The sequence below is a fragment of the Lactuca sativa genome, chromosome 8, assembly GCF_002870075.4.
Source record: "Lactuca sativa cultivar Salinas chromosome 8, Lsat_Salinas_v11, whole genome shotgun sequence".
Classification (NCBI taxonomy): Eukaryota; Viridiplantae; Streptophyta; class Magnoliopsida; order Asterales; family Asteraceae; genus Lactuca; species Lactuca sativa.
Genome location: NC_056630.2, coordinates 30,730,119 through 30,748,950, shown reverse-complemented (window position 1 = coordinate 30,748,950; position 18,832 = coordinate 30,730,119). Strand labels below are relative to the sequence as shown.

At 32.8% G+C, this 18,832-nt stretch overlaps 1 protein-coding gene across 1 annotated transcript; it reads left to right on the top strand.

The window, feature by feature from the left end:
* The first annotated feature begins 12,497 nt into the window (after positions 1–12,497).
* Positions 12,498–13,887, top strand: LOC111911107 (uncharacterized). Its single transcript, XM_023906890.3, has 3 exons — positions 12,498–12,797; positions 12,900–13,144; positions 13,405–13,887. Exons 1-3 carry the CDS (start codon positions 12,567–12,569, stop codon positions 13,604–13,606), a joined length of 678 nt encoding a protein of 225 aa, XP_023762658.1. The 5' UTR covers positions 12,498–12,566; the 3' UTR covers positions 13,607–13,887.
* Positions 13,888–18,832: the final 4,945 nt, after the last annotated feature.

Below are 18,832 nucleotides of genomic sequence, written 5' to 3'. Positions count from 1 at the left end.
CGTAACTGACTGGGTCAGAGTTCGGCAGCAGCTTTTTGGAAGCTACAATTTGCTGGTCAAATTTAGAAGGCATGCTAGCAATTATAGTTACAGACTTATCCAAGTGGGAGACTGTTGGATTAGGTGTCTAAGCCCATAACTATAATTGGTATGTACTTGAATTGATAGCAGCACAGTCCTTTTGGGTTGCCCTCAAACCTAGCAACCGGACAAGAAAATTATGAAAGGAGAGATATTAATTTATTATAAGATTAATAAATTAATATAAATGAATTTATTAATATGTTAAAAGATTAATATATTAATAAGAAATCATTTTGTTTAATTAATTGTTAGCCAGAAATTAATCAGAATTAATTTTGGGGTTAAAAGAATTAATTATAAAGTGCAGGGACTAGTTTGCAATTATCTAATAGTTGAGTGGAAGGCTCCAGAACCTCCTTGGAAGGAGGTGGACGAAATCTATAGGGGAAACCCTAAGGATTTCGTCCAAGGGGGCTTGGATAAGGCCTTTGGCTTTGCTTAGGCCCTAAGCAAGGAGCATTAGGGTTTTTCCTAAACCCTAGATCCCTCAACTATATAAGGAGCATCCTGGTTCACATTTTGGTCACTCTTTCTTTGGAAGAAACCCTTAGGGCCGAAAATTGCATACTCCCTCTCTCTCCTTCTACTTTCCTTCTTGCTAGTTTGGGTGTGATTCCATTAGAGGCATTACACTTGTGGTGCTAAGCTTCCAAGAAGATCAAGATCAAGATCAAGGGAATTATCAATTGTTTACTATAACAATTGAAAGGTATGTAATTACTAAACCCTAGTTTGTTAATTTTGAAAATAGCCTCTCACATCTAGGGTTCTTATTTTGCAATTCAAAGTTGTATGTTCAATAGCTAAAACATAGATCCAAAGTAGGTTGCATGTGAACTTAGGAATTGTATTCTAGTTTATTTGTTTTACCTAAAACCCATCAGTCCTTGTGCCGAGTGGCCCAAAGCGGACAATATTGTGATACGTGCCAGATGGGGATGTTACAAATGGTATCAGAGCCAGGGCACGGGTCGATGTGTTCTACGGGGACGTCGAACCCTATAATGGGGGGGTGAAAGTGGGTTAGATCTGATCCCCCTTCGGCTGGGAAGTCCTCGTGCCGAGTGGCCCAAAGCGGACAATATTGTGATACGTGCCAGAGGGAGATGTTACATCATGGCCTTCCATTTCCTTGGATCCATGGGTTCAAATACACCATGGAGCATCTTATGGGTTTTAGCCCAACTTGATAATCCATGAAGCATTAGCCCACTATACAAGTATGGATGATTTACACAATCAACCCATATATTTAATTAGTCTTCTTTTGATCACTCAATTAATCCTAGATTAATTCTTGATCAATACTAATTAAATAATCTTATTAATATATTAGAACTTATAATATATTAACAAACCTTAAGTGTTATTTCTCTCATTTTAGTCTATCCAAATACATGATGCCATGCAACCCAAATGAACCATGCCGGGTCGGGTCAAGTCTTACCAATTATAGTTAAGGACTTAGACATTAATCCAACAGTTGGTTGGGTGGTGATGATGGTGGGTGGTGATGGTGGTGGCGGGTGGTGGTTGGTGGTGGTGGTGGTTGTGGTGGGTGGTGATGATGACAGGTGGTGGTGGGTAGTGATGGGTGGTGGTTGGTGGTGGTGGGTAGTGATGGGTGGTGGTGGTGGGTGGGTGGATGGTGGCAGGTGGCAGGTGGCGGCGAGTGGTGGGTAGTGGTTGGTGGTAGTAGCGGGTAATGGTGGTGATGGGTGGTGGTGGTGGTAGGCGGTGGTGGTGGGTAAAGGGTAATGGCGGCGGGTGGTGGTGGTGGCGGTTGGTGGTGTTGGCGGGTGGTGGTGGTGGTGGGTAGTGGGTAGTGATGGGTGGTGGTTTTGGTGGAGGAGGGTGGTGGTGCGGGTGGTGCTGGTTGGGTGGTGATGATGGTGGGTGGTGATGGTGGTGGCGGATAGTGATGGTTGGTGGGTGGTGGTTGGTGGTGGTGGGTAGTGATAGGTGGTGGTGGTGGATGGTGGTGGTTGTGGTGGGTCGGTGGTGGTGGTAGGTGGTGGGTAGTGATGAGTGGTGGGTAGTGGTTAGTGGTGGTGGGTAGTGATGGGTGGTAGTGGCGGGTGGTAGGTAGTCGTTGTTGGTGGTGGTGACGGGCGGTGAAGGTGGGTGGTACGTAGCGGGTGGTGATGGTTGGGTGGTGGTGGTGGTGGCGGGGGGTGGTGGTGGTGGTGTGTGGTGGGTAGTGATGGGTGGTGACTGGTGGTAGTGGTGGTTAGTGATGGGTGTTGGTGGCGGGTGGTGGTGGTGGGTGGTGGTTGGTGGTGGTAGGTAGTGATGGGTAATGGTGGCGGGTGGTGCTGATGGTCGTAGGCAGTGGTTGTAGGTGGTGGTGGCAGGCGGTGGTGGAGGTGGGTGGTGTTGGTTGGGTGGTGAGTGGTGTTAGTTAGTGAGTTTTTTAATTGTTTGTAGCTATTTTTTGATTTATATGAATATATAATTTTAATTAAAAAAATATTGTTTTTCAAATTTGTTCTCAAATGTTCTCGCGATAAGAAATGTTCTCGATTGAACGCTCCTTATATATATATATATATATATATATATATATATATATATATATATATATATATATATATATATATATATATATAGGTTCAAATGATTTGTCATATCTATTGTATGCTACAATGCACCAATAAGAATTGAGTAAACATTAAATGTATATTAAATGATATCCATATTTATAAATCTTTTTTATGGAAACTAATTTAATTCGTCGTTAATATCAATAATAATATTTTTCAGAATGAATTCATATATAAAATAATAAGAGCGTATTCTAGGAGAAGGAGAATATATTCTACTATAATACACCCTCATTCTTCATATTCCATACAATTTTATTGTATTTTAAGTGAGTGAGTCCTGAAATAATGTTATTGCTGACATAAAAACCTAGATACAAATTCATTCTGAAAGAATGTTATTGCTAACATTAATGACGAATTTAATTAATTTCCATAAAGAGAAAACTATAATTATGGATATCATTTAATATACATATAATTATGGAAACCATTTAATATCTATCATTATTTAGTTAAATAATAATATAATTTTACAAAATTCCTATTGGTACATTCTAGTACACAATAAATGTAAAAAATACTTTAACCTAGCCCTATATATATATATATATATATATATATATATATATATATATATATATTATGAGAAAGAAGTTTGTTTGTTTATTTTTTTTAACAGCAACAAAACTCACATTAAAAATAGCTAGCTAGGAGCTAGCAAAATACAAGATTAAGTCATTAGCGGATTACGCATCCAATCAATCCAACTAACACGAGTCTTAGAATTCTTAAGGGAGAACCACCGAAAAGACAAATCAACAATAATATCATATAAAAGATGTTATTTAAACTTATTAGGGCTAAAGATGAAACCATTCCTATAAGGCCAAATTACTCATAAACTCGCCATGCAAACCGACTCCAAGATAGAACGATGCCTACGAACAATCAACAGAGAATCAATCCAATCAAGCATCTCTGAAGCACCAAGGTCAATGGGAAACGAAACATCCAGCCAGACCCCAAGCCGTCTCCAAATCTGACAAGCCGTCTCACACTAGAAAAAGAGATGCGAAACACTTTCTACCTCAGACTGACAAATAGGGCAAGGGATAGACTCCAACTCAACACCTCTATCCACTAAGACAGAACGAATAGGGATTCTATTTAACCTCAACCTCCACCAAAAAATATTAGCTTTAAATAGAATTAGCATTGGGTGATTCTCGGTAGCAATTACAATTAAAGTTATTAAGAATTATTAGTGAAAATTATACAATTATATGAGTTACTGTTATGTCGAACATGGAATCAAGAAATACAGTTACATTATATACGAAATTAATTAACTAAAGTATGAAACTTACACAAAAGTACATACTCTCAATACTTTTTATGGGTTCTTTTTATCGGTTTCATATCACAAAAGGACCAAATGAACCTAAATTTTTGGATGTTAAAAAGCTAATACTAAAATCACCAAATTGTTTTGGTTTGTGAAAGTTATTAATTAAACAACTTATTGAACCGCACAAACCGTATTCAAACCACATAAACCGTCCGCATTAAGCCGCACCGCTTAACACGGTTCCGAACGATCGTGGTGCGGTTTACGATTTCAAAAAAAACTCAAACTGCATATGTGGTGCGGTTTGCGATTTTGACTCAAAACCGCACCAAACCACACCGCGAACACTACTAATAAATACCATCTTATTTCATATATATATATATATATATATATATATATATATATATATATATATATATATATATATATATATATATATATATATATATATATATATATATATATATATATATTCAATAGTCACCAATTTTTTCTCTCTTAGACAAACTATTTCTCATTCATAAAACATCCAGAAATTGATCAAAATCCAAGCACATCCACTTCACCCACTGGCCCATGAATCACGATGTTGAGGGTTCTGAACATGCTACTTCCACAAACTCACCTATTCCATAACCACCCTCTTTCCAGTTTCCAACAACCAAACATTACACAAGTTCCAACAATTTCAACAACCTAAAACTCCATCTTCCCAACAAATAATCACCTTCCCAACCCCAATCTCCCTACAATGATGACATCAAAAAAGGTGTCGGAAACGCAACCACCAAAATCTTTGAGAAGAAAAAACAAAGAAAAGAGGAAAAAGGGCAAAATTATTGGACTGGGGACGAGGAAATGATGCTTTCAAAAGCTTGGATTTAAATATCTTTAGATAGGAAGATGGAAAATGCCCAAACCACGACGACGTTTTGGAACCACGTTCTAACACACTCCCACTTGTAAATGGGAACGTGCGAGTACCAAACTTACGAAGATGTAAACGAAAAATGACACGAGCTAAGAGCTACTTAAACAAATTTTAATAGAATCTACATTAACCTCACAAACATGCATCAAAAGTAGTGTAATGAATTCAACCTTTAAGCACCGTTTTTCACCGATCCAAAACCACACAAAGTGGTAGACCCTTTGGCCATCAAAAAGCATTATGTATCAGGCGAGTTGGTTCGAAGTGGGTCTTTAATCCAAGCTCGCTTAGTCAGTCGCAATCCACCAGCTCTAATAAATAAGAGAGAACTTCATGGTCGGATGAGAAACTGCATGAAGTCACCCTTCGACGCCCAATAGGAAGTGACAAAGCGAAAACTGTGGCATCATCATCGACAATGGATAAAGGAAAAAGCGTCACCGAAATTGATAACGTACTACTTTTTCACAAAAACTTGACAATCATGTTATCTTTCTTACAAAATCTTAGAGTTCAAAACTTCATATTGAGAGGAGGAGCAAATGCTAAAGGGCTTTAAAATTATAAACATGACTCTGCATCCGGATCTTCCACCCGATCAATTCGACATTTTTAACAAGCTCCAACACAAAATGAATGACAAATACAATGATTACAATTTTTATTCATTAATGTAAATTTTAATTTTAGCATAACATTTATTTAATAAAAATTAGGTTTACAATGTAATTTTTATTTTTAGTTTTATTAAATTAATTTTTATTTTGTCCACAAAAGGTAAGTGATGTTTTCCTTTTGTTCCTTTGTTAAAGGTTACACTCGTGATGAAGCCTTATGTAATGCCCACACATTCAGGCTAGACACTTAAGATATAATAAGTAATAATTATTCGTCATGCGAACGATAAATAGATGATTTTGATAGAAGATTATTTTCGATTAATAATCTTATCCAAAATTATAGTAGATATGACAAGAATTTCATACGTATAAAAAACTTAGAAATTCGACTTCATATGAATAAGTTATGTTTCTTCTAAGTTTCAAGATTAAACCGACACAACTATGTGCATCGTAAAAACTAAATTTTATGTAGGTTGCATATTAGCCTAAGTAATTTAAACGCCAGTCGTAGTAATCGTAAAAGACAGAGTGTGCATATAGAGGATATACAATGTAACTTTGTATGAGGAGTTATGATTTTTTCAAAGTTTCAACGTAGCAATATGCGACACGGAAACCAAAATTCAAATCTCTCGATTGTTAGGAAAAACAAGATAAACGAGATTCAAAGATCTTGTTGATATGATTCCTTCAATATAAAGACAGTCGATAACGGATGTCATACGAAAGACTTATGATTTTTACACAGACTTTAACAGTTTAAGATTTTTAAAAATATAACTTTAAAAAAATTAGAATTAGCAGACAGAGTCTAAATGAAAGTTGTAGATCTCATTGATAGCTACGCATTAATACATAAAGAACATCGAAAATGGAGCTCGAACGAAAAAGTTGTGAATTTTTAAAAAAACTGAAAAATGTGCACGCGTGGGAGCTAGGTGCAACGCGCAACCATTCTAGAAGCAAGCGACGCAGACGAATATTAACCTGACACATGGCAGAAAGGGGGGGGGGGGGGGGGGGGAAGAAGCGGCGTCAGTTGAACGACATGGTGCGCCTCTGGAAAGTGTGTGGTACGCGTGTCTTTATCTTATATATGTGCGTGCCGAATTTAGCCTCATTTCCTCACAATCACTTGAAATTCCTCTTAGTTTTAAACACAAATTTTCTTTAGATTTTAGGGTATTTAGCTAGACTCTAAAGTATATAAAAGCCCAAAAAATAGAAGTTATCGGGTCGTAGTTCGGTAGTACAATTTCCAGACTTATGTTAGGAAAATCTATGTAAGTTAAGCTACATTTATATTGCTTTCAGCATAACTTATATTCATATTCATACTTGTCGTTATGAATTTATAAATACGATTTATCATTAATTCCATGTCATGATACTGATTGATCTACTTACGAGGGTGATGTCTATGTATACCAACAGATCATGCATCCAATATGATATTCTTGGTTGCTCCTTACTTGATATATCTTGATGTAGACATTATGATTATTGAGGAATCTAGACTATCGTTAGTCATGGGTAATATTAGACTAAGACTTATTGATAATTAAACCTAAGTCATAATAAAGGAAAAGTCAAGGTGGTAAGTGAAGCACTGCCCAAATTCTGAGTCCCCCACTTTTAACAAGTGAGTACATAGTTACTTTCATCTTATACATAAATACAAAGTATTTAGATGATTAAATGTTATATGAGCCTTGTAACATCCCGACCCCCAGATATAATTTTTTAAAGCTTTGTATTCATTTTATTGAAGGAACTCGACAAGTTGGAGGCACCAACTCGTCGTGTTGAACCTAGTAGGTGTTAATGAACTTCTACTCGACGAGTTGGAGGACCTTGTAACATGTAGGTGTTAATGAACTATGTGTTCATGTGATGTATTCTATCCCCCCATGGTTGCCTTATTGACTTATATTTCTAAGGAATCCATGAAGCAATTTTGTCTTACTCGTTGCTTATGATGATCCTTATGACAAGTCCCTTGCGATCAATATTTTAGGATCAGTGAGTGAGAATAATGAGAATGGGTAATTTGGTTAATTGTTTGATGTGAATATATATATATATATATATATATATATATATATATATATATATATATATATATATATATATATATTAAAAGATTTAACTATTATGGGTTTAAATCTCTATATGCTCACTAGGCTCCCAAACCTGACCTACTAAGTTTCTTTTTATCACAGGTAGCAGTACGAACGCACATGGATTATGAGTTTAAATATGTTGATAGACTTAAAGAGTTTGTAGGCCATTAGTATAATAAATTATTGTAAGGCATGTTAAGACAAGTTTATGATTATGTCTTTGTATTGGTGATGACATCCTAAGTTTTAATATTAATGCAAAACGTTTCTTCATAAATGCTTGAGTGATATTATTTTACATTAAAATGTTTTGAGAACAAATTTTGCAATATAATATTCCTTTAAAGAATACTCTGAATTAAATAACCATAAATAAAAGTTTTTTTTGGGCCGTGAAATTGGCAATGCAATAATTTTCATCAATATACTTATGTGTTCCCTTTTACATGTTTAGAACCATTTCTAAAATATTAATTTATTTGAACCTTCACATCCAATCCTACTTTTGGAAGTAAGTGATGATTTAAGATTGCTATGGACCATTTATTGCTTGTTTATGGAGAAAAACACAACATAAAAATTACAACCAATGCTCATGAGTACTTTGAATGGATATTTTGATTATTGGAGTAACCCTTATTTTGAAATTACTCCTTGGATTATGTCATAAGTCATTCTAAGTTGACAACATTTCATGTCCTTCTAATGGAGATGTATCAGGTTATGTTATACAATCTGTTAGGTCTTGGTTTTTCCTTAACGTTGTTCATAACTAGAAACTATATTGGGATTAACCAAATATGGCATTAGGAATAGAGCAGGCCTACGTAGTCGAAATTTATTTGGTCCCTTTGCCTTAAAAAAACTCGGATACTTCTTCTCAAAACTCTACTAATTCATGTAAGACGCGCCACGCCTACCTATTCTACGCGTCACGTATCAAGAACAAAAACCCTAATTGTTTAGGGTTTCAGTTTGTGGTTTCTTGTGTTACTGATTTGCTTCTTGGATGCGATCACATAAGAGAAATCCTCCTCCGGGTTCTCTTCCATCTGTTCAGTTGCCGAGCAAGAAGAAATCAAAGACTAAAAATGCATGATTCTCTCCTTTTTCTCCTTAATTATTTTTGTTGCATAGATTGGTAGTACAAGAGATCCGTATTTCGGTTTATGAGTTATTGATTATATTTTAATATTGCTTCAACTGTGTTTGCGCCTTTGTGGTGAAAAGATCCTCATAACTCAACAATATATATATATATATATATATATATATATATATATATATATATATATATATATACACACACACACATATATATATATATATATATATATATATATATATATATATATATATATATATATATATATAGAGAGCTAAGTTCAAGTATTCTAACTAATTATTGTGCGGATATCGTATGCTATGAGAATTACTAAGAGAATAAGTTGTTTAACAATGCAAATACGTTCAACCTTACAAAAATATCGTCATTTTCATATATTATCACTAATTATTATTTATTTTTGTTCTCGCACATCGTTTTTCACTCATTTTCATTATGACAGAATACGACCCAATAAACATTCTGAAAGAAATGTGAATAATAATAATAAGTGTATAATAACCTTATAGACGATTTAATTAGTGACAATGTGTGTTAATGACAATAATTATGTAAGATTGAACGTATTTATATTATCAAACAACATATTTTCTTTATCATTCTCATAGCATACGATACCCGCACAATAATTAGTTAGAATAAAATAATCTAAGCCTATGTATATATATATATATATATATATATATATATATATATATATATATATATATATATATATATATGTGTGTGTGTGTGTGTGTGTGTACACACACCAAGGGCATAATGGGGTTTATGCATCATATTTTCATTCTTTTCCCCATCAATCAACACCTAGTGACTCCATCCTCGTCCTCATCGGGGTCGCCATCTTCATATTCTGGATAATCTTCCGCCCTAATGACTCAAAGTTCCATGTCAATGACACCACTCTTGTGCAGTCATGACAACCTTATTCCTACCAATCTTGTCAAGAAAGATGCAAATGTGATTTTATTTGTGTAATTCGTTGATATCTATGTCATCATCATCAAGTTCAAACTAATTAAAGTGATTGAATGCCTTTCTTAAATTGGTTACTATCAAACAATTTCTTATATTGGCTAGCTAGTGGATTGAACTTTGTATTATTAGTGGATGATCCCATGGTCTATCGAGGTGGTCAGAGGTTTTATACTAAGGATATAGATGGGTTTTATTTGGGTCATAAAAAGGAAAATAACATATGCATGATTTTAGTTGGAGAACAAGTGGTGGTAACGCGTGGTCTTACTGTGATATAATGAACTTATGTTCATTTATGAACTTATGTTGATTTATGAACATATGTTCATAACAAGACTACACAGTACATGTGAGACTTGAGTAACAAAAACATGCACAATGTCGGTGAGCAATGAGGTATTCATACATAGTTGTGTGTGTGAAAATCAATTTATTAGAACAAATCAATCGACATTATGCAATGGATATGCATCTGTATCAACTTTTTACTTCATATCCACAATATATTCATAAATGAACATATATTCATATATGAACGTGTTGATCAAATCTCAATCAAAAGATGGGCGTTGATCCGTTTTAGCGATAACACGGTGATGTAGGTTGTATAGATCAAGGAGCATATTCAATGTCTAATAGACATTTCAGTACATACAAATCAGAATATTCGGCAACATGAGTATACAATTGCTCAACTAAATGATTTCAATCCGCATAACGCACCACACAAATGTAATACTGAATTAATTAATATCCGTAATAAATAAAAACAAACTTTGCTTTTGGTCCGTTTATATAGCCGTTCGAATTTTATAATGTCGTTTAAATTTTTAAGGTCGTCTGAATTTTTTATGTTTATCAAAATTTATAATAATAAGAACTAGAAAGGTTACCCCCTTTACGTGGGGGCCAGAAGCTTTCAATGTTGTTTCCGAATCGGTAAATATGACAAACGTAAAAAGTGCAACGATGACAAGCCCGGGCTTTGTCCCGGACCGTTTTGTTCATGTTTTTATGAAAAAATGTAAAAGTTTTGACTGTAAGGACCAGAAGTGTCAAAATGGCTAAAGAATTAAAGCGGTAGGAATTAACAAGTTTTTAGAAAAAGAATCAAAGTTTTCGAACCGTTAAAGTTTTGTGGTCAAACTTTAAATATTAAAATGTTCCTAAATAGAAAAGGGATCAAAGTTGTCAAACCGTTAAAGTTTTGTCGCCAAATTTTAAATATTAAAAGGTTCCTAAAAAATGTAAAAATATCGATTATAAGGACCAAAAGTGTCAAAATGGCTAAAAAAATGAGGACCAAAGTTGTCGAACCGTTAAAGTTTTGTGGCCAAACTTTAAATATTAAAAGGTTCCTAAATAGAAAGGGATCAAAGTTGTCGAACCGTTAAAGTTTTGTGGCCAAACCTTAAATGTTAAAAGGTTCTTAAAAAATGTAAAAATATCGATTACAAGGACCAAAATTGTCAAAATGGCTAAAAAAATGAGGACCAAAATTGTCAAACCGTTAAAGTTTTGTGGCCAAACTTTAAATATTAAAAGGTTCCTAAATAGAAAAGAGATCAAAGTTGTCAAACCGTTAAAGTTTTGTGGCCAAACTTTAAATATTAAAAGGTTACTAAAAAATGTAAAAATATCGATTACAATGACTAAAAGTGTCAAAATGGCTAAAAAATGAGGACCAAAGTTGCCAAAGTACAGGACCAATTCTGCCAAAATAAAACAACATAAAGTCCAGGGACTAAAATAGACAAAAATTATGAAAATTCACTATTCATAAGAAACAATTTTCATAATATATATATATATATATATATATATATATATATATATATATATATATATATATATATATATATATATATATATATATATATATATATATATATATATATATATATATATATATATAGGTTCAGGTTCATTTGAGACCATTATAATTTTGTGAGACCGTGAGACCAAATCTAAAAATAATTTTAAAATGCAAAATAAATGGAAAAATCCAAAAATTCTTTTTTTAAATGTTATTTTCGGAACTTGAATTAACTAAAAAAAATATAAAAAAAATATTAAAAAAATAAAAAAAAATAAAAAAAATTCCGTTTTTTTTTTGAAAAATACGTGAAATATTCTAAATAGAATATTTCACTGACATATTCTAAAAAATAATTTTAAAATGCAAAATAAATGGAAAAATCTAAAAATTCTTTTTTTAAATATTATTTTCGGAACTTGAATTAACTAAAAAAAATAAAAAAAAATTAAAAAAAATAAAAAAAAAATAAATTCTATTTTTTTTTGAAAAATACGTGAAATATTCTAAATAGAATATTACACTGTACATATTCTAAAAATAATTTTAAAATGCAAAATAAATGGAAAAATCAAAAAATTCTTTTTTTAAATATTATTTTCGGAACATGAATTAACTAAAAAAAAATAAAAAAAAATAAAAAAAAATAAACAAATGCGTCTCACGGTCTCACAAAATATAAGTGGTCTCAAATGAACCTAACCCTATATATATATATATATATATATATATATATATATATATATATATATATATATATATATATATATATATATATATATATATATATATATATATATATATATATATATAAAAAGTAATAAAATGAAAAAAAAAAATCAAATAGGATGGAATCGGAAAAGAAAATAGAAAAAGATACTTATGGTATTAGCATGTTTTTTTTAGCTCTTTTTGAAATGAGATGGCCTGTAAGCATCAGATGTCAATAAACTCCATATCAACATAATTGCTTAAAGTGATAACAATGTCGGCCAAAATTGTTAAATGGAGTCCACCCCAACCAAAACGTCGTCCATCAGCTGTCTTCCACTGTCTTTACACAGTCACACCACCGCTTCCCTCATCCATCATTTACACGAAGCAGCACACTCCTGTCCTCTCCACCGCTTCCCCCAATCGTCGTGAAACACATATATCTACCAACAGAAATTTACTGCTAGCTTCCATTCCAAAATCATTTTTGATTTGTATAATGGTTCGGCCACAATTTAATTGGGTTATCTTGATTCCTTTTATATATTTGCAATAGGTAACTGATGAGAGAGTTTGATAATTGATGTTTGATGATGCCTAATAGGTGTTCCATGAAATGCCTTCAAGGATCGTGATTTACATATGGCCATTGTTATCATCTTATCAACTAATTGGAAGCGAGGACGGTGGTATTCAATTTACAGAGGTGCAGCCAGTATCAGAGGGGCAAAACCGGCCAGTGGCGGTGCGTTCGTTACACGTAGGGTTATCAAATACCACCGCTGCGATGAAAAGCTCTACTACTGCTCCGCCGGTGTTCTTGATCAATTGTCTTCCCCTGTCTTCCAGGTATTTCATCTCTCTTTATATACGTCTCTACATCTCATTTCATCTTCTTGTATTTGGAATTCAATTTTCATCAGTTTCTTAGAAGTATTGGTTAATTAATTCGTGTTTTGAGAAGTCGTTCGTTGAATAGTGTATAAAGCTATTGTTGAAGGTGATTATGATTTTATTACATTCATCATTATACAGCAAATATGTAATCGATTTGAAAATATGTGAAGCAATGATACGTGTTCTGTATTTGAATTATTACTTATTCTAAGGCTAAAAGGAGTGGAAATCGATAAGAGACTCGCCACCAGTCGCCACCCTCGCCAAACACCGCCCCCTGCCATGCGCCAAGGGGAGCGCCAACCTAGCCTCGCCAGTGGAGTAACGAGAAGAGAGAGAAGGCCTTGGACGATTTTGATTGGGTGGAGTGTGTTTGGCCGAAGCGCTTCCTTCTTGACTCAGTTTAATTGTTGAATCGCGATGTGAAGATCGAAAATGGAAAATGGGAGTCTCGCTGCAATCAATTTTGCTGGAGGAAGAAGAAACAAAAATCTGAATCGGACAGAATAACTTCCAAAAATCTCATACTTACACATCACACCCCCATCTTAATCTCTATGACAAGTCAAGTTTCTGAAATTACCAAAAGGACCCTGCATTTAAATATTTATTGTTTGTGGTTTTAAAAAATAAATTTTGTTTAATATTTGTGAACAAAAAATGTATGTATATTAAAATAAAATGATTTAATTAAATTAGAAAAAAAATATCAAAAATAATATAAAATAGAGTATCAGTAGTCTTACCACTTCTTATTAAATGCTAAGATTAGGTGTTGAATGGTTAAAAATGATGTGGCACTCAAAAATCTAATGTGGCGACGTGTTAGGAGTGTTACCACTCCCTTTAGCTTAATAGTTGTATTTGAATGATATGTAAATAATAACGGTTGATTTTGTTAAAAATCTCTTCTTGTAGTGTAAGCAGTTAATTTCGATGTTAATGGCGGCGACTTTTACAGAATCATTTTGTTGGTTTTTTTTTTCTTAAAAGGAACGTGAATTAATTCTACAGTATATATATATATATATATATATATATATATATATATATATATATATATATATATATATATATATATATTTGAGGCCCGTGCTAAGTACGGCTCACGAAGAATAATTTGGTTATTTTCCGTACCGTTGTCTAAGGTATATTGTGCTAATAACCAAAAAAGTGATAGGACAATGCTATAAATAGGTGGATTTTCAATTTTAAAACAGGTTAATATGAAAATGAAAATGGAAGTACATTGTTAAATGAAAAATATATGAAAGTCAATTGCAACTTCCTAATACAAATTATTGAAAACCTATCAACATCATTTGTACAACACTCTAGAGATAATGGGATTAATCACAAAATATTATCTTTACAACACTCTAGAGATAATGGGATTAATCACAAAATATTATCTTTGATTTTTCTATTTAAGGATTTAGCCACTTATACCTTGATTGCCCCTTGATCTTTAACGTTATATCCCCTTGATCTTTAACGTTATGTCCACTTACATAATCTAAAAAATCAAACATGAATTAGAAGGATTTGAGACTTTAAAAACATTTTTTTAGGTCATGCAACAATCACAACATATTTAGTGGTAAGGCTAACATCAAATAGCTAATTGAAATGTTATTTAATTAAACAAAAGTGATTCACTATTAATATAATGTTAATGGATATTGTGTTGTGATATATGGATTCAACAACAAAGGTCACGAATTTAAATTAAAAATGACTGTTAGAAATTTTATAAATTTTACTAATAAATTTGCAAATTGTCCTCTAAAAAATTATAAAGATAAAAATTATACCTTTAAACTTAAAGCTTAAACTTCTGATTCTCTAATAACTCGCTCCAAACCTACAACTATCGGTCTATGTGAGAATTGTAAATCTAAATAAATTTCATGGTACCTTTCCATTTATATACTAAAAACATCTACAAATCCTTTTATACCCATTGGAGATGTAAGATGTGAAGTCTTTTTTCTTTTTTTGTTCTTCAAGCCTTTTTTTAAATAGTCTAAAGAAAGTATTCCAGATTTAGTAAACATGAATGGTTTAAATTTACATCAAATAAACAATTTGGTCAAAATTTGATTTTGGAAAATATCTAACTGTTCAAAAAAATGGCCACCACCAAAATAAAACTTCTTCGTTCTCCCCCTGCATGACAGTAGGCATGTAAATTTAAGAAACATATAAAAAAGAGATGGAAATCAGAAAACTGTAGGTTGTGGAAGGTCTAAAGGCATACGTGTACCGGTTGAATAAACTCACACTACACATAATTATAATGAGACCAACTCCTTTCGACAATGTTAATTCACCATGAACGTAAAATACAACATGATTAATAAAAATAAAACATTTAAATAGAAATCTAATTACGTTTTGCAACTACGTTATTGATGGCGTTTACTTAACAGTTGCTGGTTATAACTCACAAAGTACTTCACAGAAATGGTCTTTGTGTTTTTTTTTTTTTTTTTTTTTTTTTTTTTTGTGTATTTAGTCCAAAACTAAACCTTTTTCAATATTGCTTTTACCATTTTATTGATTTAGCCACTCAATTATTTTAGCTAGAAATTACTTTTTGACTTAAAGAGAGTGTCATACCAGTATTATGATAGCTTCCTTAACAACTCTAGCAATAGTGACTATTATTGCACTTGTTACAGAAACACGAATGTACTGGATCAACACTTGCAAATATAAAACATGTGAAGATCAATTACTATAATAAAAAACAGTTAAGTATATATATTACGTGCTTTATGTTAGTACCTGGTTATTTGGGGTGGTCATCTCAGTTTCTAAAGCTTATTTCCATCTGATCATTATTTGTTCCCGATGATGCTCATATGGTGTTCTGTTACAGGTTTGTAGGAACATCCCAATAAATTTTTTATTTTTCTATAAGTTCATGTGACCTCTTGATGTACATCTTACATAATATTAAAACTAAAAAGCAAATAGTCAATTAATATCCAGATTAAAAAGAGAATTTGCTCATAACATAGACAGATATATCGTAGTAACAGAAGCCCTAATAAATCTCTCATGTTAAACGATTAAAAATCATAAAATTTTTGATCACCTTCTATGATATTAGACAATTTTCATAATAACAGTTGAATAGGCTAAACAAACCTGTAATCAACTTTTTCCAGCCACAATCCTCTTTAACCTTGTTTATTCTATATCTATAATTTCCATTGCTTCAAGATAATTTCAGCACCATTTTTCAATACTGCCTTTCTGTTCACCTTTTGCTCCAAAGATCTGACAGTGGTGTATTCCACTTGGATTGTACTAATTCATCTCTTCTAGAGTTGTAACACCCAACAACACTATACACATCCTCATCACATTCAGCCTTCAACCTTGAAATCTTCTCATCTTCTTCTATCAACATTTCTTGAAAAGAAGAAAAAATTTAAATTTAAAAATATAATATAAACAGGTGATGATGATTTATGTTAACAAATATCATACATTGAATTCACCTCCAATGGTGATGACCTTGAAATTAGGGGTTGCAAATCGGGCCATCGTGTCGTGTTTTTGTCTAACACGACATGACACGACAAGGTTTTATATAACACGAACACAACACGATGTTGTGTTTTTTTTAACTAACACGAAAACGAACTGATTACAAAACGACAAACACGAAACGACACGACAAAGATAACATAATAAAAAATTAGTTTATTTAATTAATATTTAATCATACATACAAATAAATGTTAAATCGGTTTAATTTTCGTGTTGAATTTTAAACACGAAAATGGCACGACACGACATCGTGTTTTTTACAATTAACACGAACACGAATTTCAGTTTCGTCCCAATTTCGTTTCGTGTCGTGTATTTTTGTTGTGTCATGTCAACAATTGTCACCCCTACTTCAAATGATGCCAGTTTCAAACTCTGAGAAGATCCACAGACAATTTATCCAAACTTGATTGCATCCTTTTGACTTAAACAAGGATTTGTTGGCAGCAACAATGAAAAGCTTTTCATCCAACTCACCCATTCTTTTTACACCAATATATATACACACACACACACAAGATAACTGTCATACCATGTTCAAAGAACAAAATACATAATTTTTACTATCAAATAATGTATTCTGGAGGAAAGAAGCTTACAAAAACTAATTCTTTGGGCGCATGCTGTAATCCGTCATTGCTTAACGTTTCATCACTTACATTTTCCCTTTCATTTGGTTAGGTTCTAGTTCCAAGTGTTGTTTAACATGAAGCTTCTTCTGAAGCTGGAATACTTTTAGTGAAGTTTTTCTTTTTCTCTCTGTCATGCATTCATAAAAGACAATCAGAAACATTTTTCAAAGTTATGCTTATCCCAAATCTCAGTATTTAATAAATGCTAAATCTGCTTCTCAATTATATTCAATGAAGAGGAAAAAGAGCAAACAGGTTGTGGGCATGAATGGATAATGAAGTGTTAACAGTGAGAAATATGTTGTACAGATCAAGATGAAAAAAACAAGCGCTTCAGTTAGTTAACCATTGAATCTTTTATGAGATTGCAGTGAAACATTGTTGTAAGTGATGACCATGTGGTACTGTTACAACTAAGATTGAAGAAAGGAATTTGAGAGAGAAATTCTTTGATATTCTTCATTTTTTATTACTGAAATTGAATCAATACAAAGCATAAGTTCTAATATGTACAGACTATCAAACTAACTGAACAAATAACTGAAATTACATAAATGCCCTTCTTCTAACTAACTGCATAACTAATTCTAACTAATCAGTTAGTTAACACCCCCCCTCAAGCTTAGGACCATTAAGCAGACCAAGCTTGGATGTAGCTTCAAGATATCGAGAACCTGAAACTTGTTTTGTAAGAACATCTGCCAATTGTTCATTTGTATCAACATGAGATAGACGGATTAAACCTTCTTGAACCTTGTTACGGACGAAGTGGCAATCGATTTCAATGTGTTTTGTACGTTCATGAAATACAGGATTATTGGCAATATAGATAGCAGCCATATTGTCACATTTAAGGGGTATAGGAGTAATATCTGTAATTCCTAATTCATCAAGAAGACGACTCAACCAGGAAAGTTCAGCAGTGACTCGTCGCATTGATCGGTACTCAGCTTCTGCAGAAGATAAGGATATAGTTGATTGCTTCTTTGATTTCCATGAAATTGGAGATCCACCAAACAAAATATAATATCCACTAACTGATTTTCGAGTAATGGGACATGCTGCCCAATCCGAGTCACAAAAAGCATCCAACTTGAAATCTTTGTTATCATTAAAATACAAAGCTTGTGAAATAGTACCTTTGATGTATTTGAGAACATGAATAGCAGCAGAATAATGTTTTTGAGAAGGTGCCTGATTAAACTGACTTAAATGTTGTACAGAAAAGGCTAAGTCAGGACGAGTATGCAACAAAAAATTGAGTTTACCAATAAGCTGTCGGTAAATTGTTGCATCTGGAAGTGGATTGTCCATGTTTGGAAGTAATTTTACTTGAGGAGGAAGAGGACTTGAAACTGGTGTAGCATCATCTAAATCATAATCGTGAAGTAGTTGTTTGATGAACTTGGTTTGATGTATCATCATGCCATGATCAAGTTTATTA

What these genes read in the sequence shown, in the direction of transcription:
- LOC111911107 (XM_023906890.3), top strand. Translation starts at nt 12,567, where the DNA reads ATGTCGGCCAAAATTGTTAAATGGAGTCCACCCCAACCAAAACGTCGT. An exon ending in CATTTTTGATTTGTATAATG is followed by an intron (nt 12,798 to 12,899) that starts GTTCGGCCACAA and finishes GATGCCTAATAG; the next exon opens with GTGTTCCATGAAATGCCTTC. An exon ending in TGTCTTCCCCTGTCTTCCAG is followed by an intron (nt 13,145 to 13,404) that starts GTATTTCATCTC and finishes ACTTATTCTAAG; the next exon opens with GCTAAAAGGAGTGGAAATCG.